We start from the raw sequence: 11,009 nt of genomic DNA, 5'->3' as shown, positions 1-11,009 counted from the left end.
GATATGGGGTTGTTTCGGCGGTGGGGTCGGTCACTATAAAAAATTTATCCAAGACAGTTTAAAATGAGATAAAAATGAAGTATTAGGCAATTACACTTGCAGTCAAACCGTGAGAGTTGCATGCCCTAGGGTTTCATCTTCAGCTTGTTCGCCGCCGCTGCCGCCGCCGATGCAGCTGATATTGGTGGGGGAGGAGGGCGGGCTAGAGATGCTAGAATAGGGCCCTCCAGTGGGTGGAAGTCAGTCGACACCGGTGACAAACCATGCTCCACATATTTCACATTAGACCGGTCAAGATGGGGCTGCAAGTGGCGTTGGACAACCCCCTTTGCGAAGGAATTGGGCGGGGCTTTTCAAGGATAATCGCAACGTCACGAAAGCTATGAGTCTAGATTAGTATGAAGCGAAAAAAGAAAGGTTAGAGTTCAACTATGATGATATTGATAGTGTAGAAGAATCGATTGGCTATTGTCTTGTAGGTTGTTTCATGGGAAGGTATCCGGGCAGAGACAGGGTGTGTGTCATTGGCTCCAAATGGAGGATTCCTCATCAGTATTTCATGCATAAAAGTGGATGGGTGGTGTTCCGTTTTAACAAGAAAGAAGACAGGGAGACAGTGCTACATGGCGGGCCTTATTTCATCTTCGGTATTCCCCTATTCTTGAAATCATGCCGAAATGCTTTATATTTGAAGAAGATGGATGATATATTCCAGCATGGATACAAATACTTGGGCTCCCTCTAGATTGTTGGTCACAATTGGTGTTAAGTAAAGTTGGCTCTAAGGTGGGCAAGCCATTGTACACGGATAGTTTGACGCGCACGCGAGAGCGATTGGATTATGCACGGCTAATGGTGGAGATTCCTACCTTTGGAGAGCGAATTCATGTGGTTCCCATAACTCTTCCAATAGGGGTTCAAGTGGACTTGAAGATCATATATGAGATGATTCCTATATTTTGTCAAGAATGCAAAAATATGGGGCATTAAACGGAGACTTGTCAACGAAGGGAGGAGCAGGTTGGACAACGACATACTTGGGCTGAGCACCAACCCCGAACTGATCCAAATGCACATGATCAAGGGCAGCCACGATCTTAATCGGCTAAGGGTCGAGGGTGGCAAAGAATAAGGTATCAAAATCGTACAAGGCCGAGGTAGAGGCCAATGCAACAACAACCAAATGTTATGGTGCTGGAGGCTCAAGAAGGACTTGCGATAGTTTTGAGATGCAGCTCGGTCCTAGTGGCTATTGTACCCCCAGATGGTGGACATGTTGAGCAGCAAGGTACAGGTACAGGTACGAGAGTGCCACAACATCCCACACAAGTGGTGGGGAGGAATGAAGAATTGCAGCAAGAAGAAGTGGCCAACCGACCACAAGATCCAGTAGTACAGCTGGCCTTTATAGGTGGGGGGAGTTCCTCCTCCTCTTCGTCATCGGATGCGTTATATGATGGTATACAGGCTGGTGAGGATCGTTGTATAACATTGGAGACATCTACATCCTCTATAGTGCCTCCAACTACCTTAGCAACTACAAATGTGGACAATGGGAGTAGCACACTGGTTCCAATGGTTGGACGAACCCTAAACCATAAACACCGGGCGCGAGCAGCCTAAAGAGGTGGACAATGAAGGTGGCTTCATGGAATATTAGGGGCTTCCACAAGCCTCTTAAGCATGGGGGAGTGCAACATCTTCTCCGGCAAAAAAACATTCAGGTTTTGGTATTATTGGAGACAAAGTTAAAGGTTGACTCTTTAAGCTCAATTTTACAAAGAAGGTTCTCAGGTATGGCGCATGCACATAACTTTAGTTTTTCTAGTCATGGGCGAATATTAATTCTATGAGATTCTCAGAGGGTGGATTTGGACATTCTAGTAACTACGGAGCAATATATGCATTGCCATGTTCGTTGTTGTATTTTTAGCAGGAGCTTTCTGATCACTTTTATATATAGGCTTCATTCTATTGTCACACGGCGGCTGTTATGGGTGGCGCTTACGAATTTGGGGGACTCTATTTCTGCTCCATGAATGGTTATAGGGAATTTCAACACTTTTCTATCCATCGATGAAAAACAGGGGGGCACCGGTCACCAATCATGAAATGAGGGATGTGCAGATTTTTTCCCAAGCATGCAGATTTGTGGAGCTTCGATCAATCGGACCTCACTTTACATGGTCAAATGGTACAATATCTTGTAAGCTTGATCGAGTTTTGGTTAATCCATTTTGGTTGATTGCAACTTTTGATGCATACGCGGAGTTTATGGCACCGAGTTGTCTCTTCGATCATTCTTGTGCTATAGTGCATACATTGGGAAAGAGCCAGCCACCGAATCGATCTTTCATGTTTCTCAATATGTGGACATTGCATAAAGATTTTGAGGTGGTTGTAAGAGACTCATGGACAACCCCGGCAACGAGGAATGCCCAATTTGTACTCAATATAAAGTTGCTTCGCTTGAAAGGTTGTTTGAGGACGCTCAACAAGGAGAATTTTTGTCACATTTTAGAGCGTGCACAGAGAGCAAAGGAGGAGTTGGTGGCGGTTCAACAGGGTATTCTTGATGGCGGTCTAGCACCTTTGGAGTATAGTAGTATTCGGAAACAAGCCAATCTCTTAGCCAAGACGGAAAGACAATTTTATTAACAACGGATCAAGAATGTGTATCTAAAGAGTGCGGACAAGTGTACCAAGTTCTTTCATGATGTGGTAAAGCGAAACAATAAACGTAATTCTATTATTACACTCCTAAAGCGAAATGGTTGTAGGACTGATGCACGTGAGAGGGGGGGGTGAATCATGTGTCTTTTTAAAATTATTTTATATTATTTAATCATAATTAAAAGAAACGTGCTTTGAAAAGCATATGTAGCGAAAAGAGAATACGAAGCGATAAAAGAAAATAAGTACGAAAGACATAAGTAATTTTTTTACTTCATTCGAAGATGTTAGTGACTCCTACTCGAAGGCCTAGGTCCCTTGGACCTTTCTGTTGGGCACTCCACTAAGTCTCTCTATCGGTAAACTCCCGATAGAGTAGTCGAATACAATGAGAAAAAGTGTGACAACCCCACACTTTTAACTTTTAAATAAGTGTAAAAATAAATATTAAAAAAAACTTCTTCGTTACCCAACAATAGAAGATTCTGGACGAGCTCGGATGTTGGGGTGGTCTTTCGGCAGAAGTTGGATGTGGTCATGTCAAAGCTCGGGCCGCCGCAGAAGAATGACGTTGGTCGAAGTTGTGTGATTCATGCATTGACCGCAGCTTTATATAGGCACTATCAAGTTTATCTAGATCTGCAAATGTTTAAAAAAACGTAAAACTTGATCCACACCTCTCAGTTTATCTTAGCTAGGATCAAAGAATAATTCAAATAATATATGTATATATATATTATTTTTATAAGAAATTTTATCCTCCTTAAATAATTATTATAGGAATAATTTTATCATTTAATAAAATTTCAGATTAGAAAAATGAATAATAATAAAGATTAATTTTGTAAAGTTCACATGCAAAATTAATTTTATCTATATATCAAATAAACTCTATAAAATAGATTTAGTATAATAATAAAATATACTAAAATACAGACTATTTAAAATTAATTAGATCCTGTCAATCCAGATCAAGATCTAACTAGGCCTCAACTTAGATCACCCAAGTGGGTCAAAGTTGGACCGCGTTTAAAGTTCCAAAATGGAACTCGTCATCACTGGTTCGCTCCTCCAGTGACTTACCTTAGCGCAAATTTACTAGACTTCTCTAACCCACCAGGTCTTTTGCTAAGGCTCAACCACCATGGTCTTCTTGCCAAGTCTCCACCAATTTGGTCTTCAGCCAGTTGTCAGGCCTCGCGGATCCAACTGGACTTCCTGCCAGGACTCAACCATTCTGGACTTCAGTCTGCTGTTTGGTTCTAAATCTTTCAACCCTGCACACTTAGTAAGAAGGTTAAACCCATAACAAACCTAACTTTAACCTATTTGTCATTCATCAAAACTTGAGTTAGACTGTTAGTGCAAACTGCACCAACAATGAAACGGTGATCAAACGGAGAGTATAGAGGAGGTTGCGGAGGAGTGCATGGATTATTTTCATGGTTTGCTTGGACATGTTAGAGAGGGTAGCAACTTGGGCGACATGGACACACTACAAGAAAATCGGTCTTTAACAACACTCAAAAGACATCGGTTTTGCCATAAAACCGATGTCTTTTACTTTTTTACAACGGTTTTAATAAAAACCGATGTCTTTGAGAGGTTGATGGGAGACTACGACATCGGTTTTTAGAGGATACAACAACGGTTTTAAAACTGTTGTCTATGTCCGCCTACAACAACGGTTTTTGAATACTACGACAACAGGTTGAAAACCGTGGTCTATTTGCGCTTTCAACAACGGTTTTGAAAGATATAACAACAATTTAAAACCGATGTCTATTTACGCTTTCAACAATGGTTTTGAAAGCTATAACAACAATTTAAAACCGTTGTATATTTTCGTTTTTTCTTTCCCTCTCTCCCTCCAAATATTTCTTCCACCACACGCTTCCAAATCTTAGGTTTTTAATGGTAAACCCCATTTAATTGCGCCGAATAACTTTTTAACCTCGGTTTCATCTGCATTCCGAATCACGCCCCTTCCTCACAAACCCGAGCCCTGCTTCTTCCTTCTCCAGCGTCTACCGCCGCCGCCCTACCTCATCTTCTTCCTCCTTCGTAGCCAGAGTACAGCAGGAGCAGCGCCTCCAATACGGAGTGAAGAATCCCCGCCCCATTCTAGTCATCACGCCGACCTATGCCCGCACCTTCCAAGCCCTCCATCTCACCGGCCTCCTCCACTCTCTCATGCTTGTCCCGCACCCCCTCACCTGGCTCGTCGTTGAGGCCGGCGATCTCTCCAACGAGACTTCCGCGATCCTCTCCAGCTCCCTCGTTCCTGTTCTCCACCTCCCCTTTCGCGAGCAGATATCGGTTGTCTGGAGCGACAGACACCGCCTCGAAGCCCGGATGCGCCTCTACGCCCTCAAGTGTGTGCCCTTTCGGCCCGATTGTCGCCTCTTCCTCTTCCAAGATAGTTTGTTTTTTTAAATAATAATAATACTTTATTATTCATTGCGAACTTTGTTTCTTCGAAATCAGAGTTATCCGGGAGCGAAGATTGGACGGGATCGTCCTGTTCGCAGATGACAGCAACGTCCACACCATGGAGCTCTTCGACGAGATCCAGAAGGTGGAGTGGATGGGCGCGGTATCGGTGGGAATTCTAGCGCATTCCGCGGCTCCCGAGACTTCATCGCGGAAGCAACAGCGGGAGGGAGAGAAGGAACTCTCGCATTTGCCGATCCAAGGTCCGGCCTGCAACTCCTCGGGCCACTTGATCGGCTGGCACACCTTCAACACCTTACCGTATGCGAAAAAAGCTGCCATCTTCGTGGGCGAAGGAGTGACTGTGTTGCCTTCGAAGCTCGAATGGTCTGGTTTTGTGATTAACTCGAGATTACTATGGAAGGAGGCGGAGGGGAAGCCCAATTGGGTTCGAGATCTTGATGATGTTGGGATTAACGGGGAGGAGATCGAGAGCCCACTTGATTTGCTGAAGGATGCGACGTCAGTTGAGCCACTAGGTAACTGCGGGAAGAAGGTTCTGCTCTGGTGGCTTCGGGCTGAAGCACGTTATGATAGCAAGTTCCCTACTAGGTTAGTTTTGCTAATTCACAATCTTTTTTTTTTGTTTTCCTTTGTTCCTCTTAACTAGTTCATATTTCTGAGCTAATTGGTTCTTTAGGATAACTAAATGCAGTTGAAATTTTCAAATCCAAAGCCCTGATAAAAATTTGGCAACCAAACTATCTCAGTAACGCTGCTCATTCCTTTTGGTTTAAAAGTTCTATCTTTTCCTCCAGAAATTTTTTAGTAAAATTCCTAGTCTTGATATGAAAAATATTTCGAAAGAATTTGCTTCATTGGTGTCTCTTTATATCATTATCATATAACTTAATATAATGTATCTAATGTAGGACTTAATCAAATAGTTACCACTTTTGCTTCAAGAACATATAAATAACTAAACCTAGAATGACTCCCAGTCGATGATAATGCCATGATCCAGCCTACTTAGAATATTTGGAGTTAACTTTCATGGCCATGATACTTGACTCATTTAGGACTTATAAAGCTTTCCAATTAGTCTATGCTTCGCATTATAGAGCTAAGTTGGGGTGTGACTAGGGTAAGGTGGGCACTTGTCTATCCTCAATGTCCCTTGCCATGATACTTGACTATCCTCAATGTTGAAAAGGAGATTGTTTATTTGTTGGATCCTCTTAGACACCGCATCCATGATCAAGATTGAAAATATGTGGTCAACATGTAAGTTTTTTAGGTTCTTTTCTTAACTTTGTTGACATTGTATATCACTCTCACTTGCATATTTTGAGAACTTGTGCGATTGCATGCACTAATTATATCTCTTTGAGTAGTTTTCATTGGATTTTGACTATCCTCAATGTTGAAAAGGAGATTGTTTATTTGTTGGATCCTCTTAGACACCGCATCCATGATCAAGATTGGAAATATGTGGTCAACATGTAAGTTTTTTAGGTTCTTTTCTTAACTTTGTTGAAACATGTTCTTTTCTTACAATAAACTCTTATATGCATGAAGGGCCTTGACATTGTATAATGCGGAGGCGGGAAGGAAAGGGAAAAAACAACCAACATGGGAAGTTGTCAAGGTATGTCCTTGTGATTAGCAACTGTTTCACTATCCTCGAATGAGTTATTTAAATACGTAGTTTTAACATAGGCTCCTCAACAACCGGATGCGAAGCACTGTGTGAGGAGCACTGTGTGAAGGCTGCTGCCAAAAGTTCTTGGCTGAGATTTGATCTTAATTCCAAACTTTTTATAGAGATCTGTGGATGACTGTTTAAGGAATTGTAGCTACTGATCAACTTCCAGCGTTGTTGCATCGACTAACTTGACCTGCATATCAGAATTATTTTACTTTTGTTACTTTTATTGTCTCTGTGATAGAAACACAAATTTTTGCACTAAAGCAGGAGCACTAGCAGGATTACAGATATTTGTATTAGTGATGAATGTTCTTATTCATCAGTTGAAAATGTTGTTACACTATCAGCTGTTCTTCAATTTCTTGGCTGCCTCATGATTTGTTTTGCTGTAAAATTGGGAACACTATCTGTTTCTTTATATGAATTAATTCACTGCCTTGATATATCAAATTTAACTATATTGTGATTTAGGACGATGGAGAGCAGCTGTTGTTTTTGTGATTGGTTTATGGATGCTGGATCTGGCTAACAATACAGTTCAAGTATGTTTCTACAAGCTCATCTATGCTTCCATTTATGCATTGCCCTCGCTTGGGATCCACAATCTGCTGATGATGCCGAAACATGTCCTCACCAAGGCATCCTTGATTCCCTCTATGTGAGTATTGAACTAACTTCTTTGCCATGAAAACCATGTTCAGTAATGTCCGATAAATAAATGCCCTAAAGAAAATGTTGTTACATATGCAGTATAGCTCATTATATTCATTTAGTTGAGATCGTGACTATCTATCTCATTTCTCAGCAACGAGTTTTGTGTCAATATAATGATTGCCAAGGCAAATTATGTAGTTACTTACAATTTATAACCTTTCAATTTGAACTTTGCAAAGATTTGAATTCATTCTCAATTTTGTAAGCTGGGTGCTTAAATTGAGCAGAGTTAGACGAGGCATACAATTTGATGCTACGGAGAGCATCCAAGGAAGAACAGAATGGAGTGAATGGAGTCTACGGAGAGCATCCAAGAATTTAAGCTTGCTGGTCCAAGTCTGTTCCAAGTAAGTGAATGGAGTGGCTCATGATTCATTGCTATGCTAGATGGAGATTTTGTTTACTTTTCCCTTTTGGATTTGTATCTGTAGAAGTACAGCAGTCAAAAGGTTATTTGTAAACGTTGAGGATTCTATATTAGTTCCTTCTGAGGATGAAAACAATGTAATATGTTGCAAGAAGAATAATTTTTGTTAGTTACTTTTGATTATTTGTAAATATTGAGGTGATTAAATATATCGGTGCTTTTGTATTTGTGATTTGTTTGATGAATTTATAATGTTATGATAATTTTGTCATCTTGCTTGATCATAATTTACAAACAACATAAAAAAAATAAGTGTTATTACAACAGTTTTAAATTCAATGACATCGGTTTGGAAGTGTTGTCGTTAAGTGATATTACATCGGTCGAAAACCGTTGTTAAAATTGATGTTAAACATATATTACATCGGTTTTACACCGTTGCAAAACCGATGTCGTTGTGATATTACATCGGTCGAAAACCGTTGTTAAAATTGATGTTAAACAGATATTACATCGGTTTTACACCGTTGCGAAATCGATGTCGTTGAGTGATATTACATCGGTTACAAACCGATGTCGTTGAGTTGTATTACATCGGTTACAAACCGATGTCTAAAATGTCAGACCTTTTACAACGCCTTCATAGACATCAGTCTATTTTCTCATAGACATCGGTTTTCCACCGATGTCTATGACTGTTTTTGTTGTAGTGACAGCATGTGCCGGACACTGTTGAGGAGCCAAACTGAGGAACTTTGCAAGCCAGTGGAGGTGGAAGAAATACGGGCTGCCTTACACGACGTTGGGAATGGAAAAGCCCCGGGTCCGGATGGATATGGTTCAAAATTCTTTCTCTCTGCTTGGGATATTATTGGTAACGATTGAGTTGCAGCTGTGCAAGAATTTTTTCAGAGTGGCAAACTGCTCAAGCAATGGAATCACTCTTTGATTTCACTTGTGCCGAAGGGCGATCATGCGGTGAGTGTTACAGATTTTAGACCAATTTCATGCTGTAATGTGGTTTATAAAATCATCTCAAAGATACTTGTTGGGCGATTACCGGTTGTCTTGGAATTCTTATTAGATTCGGCACAAATGACTTTCATTAAAGGAAGGTCTATTGGTGACAACATCTACTTGACTCAAGAGTTGCTTCGTAAGTATGCAAGGAAGCGGGTTTCTCCTCGGTGCATGATTAAAGTGAAAGAAAGCGTGTGATATGGTTAATTGAGAATTCCTTCTTTCGGCACTTGTTGGTTTTGATTTTCCTCAACAATTTTGTAATTGGATTAAGGAATGCATTACTACAGTTTCCTACTCTATATCTTTGAATGGTGAGGTGTATGGTTTCTTTAGTGGAAGGCGTGGCCTTCGGCAAGGGGATCTATTTTCTCCTTTATTATTTTGTCTATGCATTGATATATTGTCCCGAAAACTTCGTGGCATTTCCCACTTTTGGATGCTATCACTCGAATGATTAATGTGTGGCCCAAGCACATGTTATCTTACGTCGGTAAATTAGAATTGGTAGGCACGGTTCTTCAAGGTATGGTATGATTTTGGCTACCTATGCTACCAATTCCAAGTGGGGTAATTGAAAATATCAAGACTATTTGTTGAAGTTTTGTGTGGTCTTCTAAGTGGCCTCCTATCTCTTAGTCTAAAATTTATCTATCAAAGAAGGATGGAGGCTATGGTCTTTGGGATCTCCACGCATGGAATGAAGCTTTGCTAAGTAAGATACTTTGGAACATATAATCTCGGAAGAATTCTCTATGGGTGAATTGGGTGCATCATCATTATGTTAAGAATGTAAATTTTTGGACATGGAATGCAAAGCTTTCGGATTCTCCTCTAATTAAAAGATTTATTGAAATCTGAGACAAGATTATCCATAGATCAAATGGTGTGGGGAGGGCTAGTATGGCTATGATAGATTGGTTTGTTGGTAGAAAAAAAGGAGTTTCTAATGCTTATCATTTTTTCATGCCACGGGGTTTGGAGGTTGCTTGGAGTCTAGTGGTGTGGAGGTCAGAAGTTATGCTTAAGAATTGATTTATCTTGTGGATGTTAGCAAATGAACACTTGAGAACCAATGATCGTGTGGAGTATGAGCCTAACAAGTTGTGTGAGTTATGCCAACTTCATGAAGAAACCAACCACCACTTGTTTTTTAAATGTCCCAAGGTTTGTGAGGTATGGGGCATGGTCAAGCATTGGCTCATTATTGGGTAAAATTTTACTTCTTTTGAGGAGATGCAACAGGTTCTTGGGCGACATTGCAAGAATGGGCGACGGAAAATCAAGGTGTGCTACCTCGGCATCTCTAACTTGATATACTATATATGGGAGGCATGAAATTGAAAGTGTTATCAAGATATTATCCCAAATTTTGATTGAATTTTTCGCAGAGTATAAGTCCATGTGTATCGATATGTAGATCTCAAGCCACGGTAGCATCCAAGTTGCCGGTGACTCTGTTCCTTAGATGAGATTGGTTTTGTGGACTATGGTGCTTTGTATGGCCTGTAGATGAGCATGTAAGTATTGTGATGTGTGGACATATGGAGCTATGGTGTCTAGGTGTTGATGGTGTCATGGGTTTGATGTAGTTTCTTGTATGATAGGTCATATATGTGAGCTTAAAGGCTAGTGTTGTCTGGGCTATGATGCTGGTCTTTTAATTGTACATTTAAGGGGTCTAACCTCTTTTATTTTATCTATATATGAATCATTTTTTAAAAAATAAAAAATCAGATTAAAAATATTTAAAATTGGCGTATCTATAATAAATTAAAAAATTAAAAACTATGGAATAGATGAGAAATTATCTTTTCTTTATGAGGATTTGTAATCTAGACAATAAACAAGCCAAACCGGGATAAATTTTATGGAGTTCAGGATTATTTAATAAAATAACCAAGTCAAGTCTAATCTAAATGAACTAAGCCGTCGAAATAGTTATCATGTTAGTTAAAAAAAAATATTAGATAATTGAACATATATTTTGATATTGATAAAAAGTTTAAAATTAAGCATTTAAGATTTAACATATTCATTAAGTGTGCAGATGACTAAATAAGAAAGTCATGATCGATCGGATAGACAATGAAA

General features: G+C 40.0%; 1 protein-coding gene across 1 annotated transcript; it reads left to right on the top strand.

The window, feature by feature from the left end:
• Positions 1-2,411: 2,411 nt before the first annotated feature.
• Positions 2,412-8,780, top strand: LOC141823844 (putative beta-1,4-xylosyltransferase IRX14). The gene is made up of 4 exons (XM_074711060.1): positions 2,412-2,566; positions 4,698-5,048; positions 5,161-5,718; positions 8,606-8,780. Exons 1-4 carry the CDS (start codon positions 2,412-2,414, stop codon positions 8,778-8,780), a joined length of 1,239 nt encoding a protein of 412 aa, XP_074567161.1.
• Positions 8,781-11,009: the final 2,229 nt, after the last annotated feature.

Source organism: Curcuma longa, chromosome 3 (assembly GCF_044706935.1).
Source record: "Curcuma longa cultivar G26 ecotype Majalengka, Jawa Barat chromosome 3, ITB_CL_G26_1.1, whole genome shotgun sequence".
NCBI lineage: Eukaryota > Viridiplantae > Streptophyta > Magnoliopsida > Zingiberales > Zingiberaceae > Curcuma > Curcuma longa.
The sequence above is the reverse complement of the archived record's forward strand: the minus strand, read 5'-3'. Positions and strand labels throughout refer to the sequence as shown.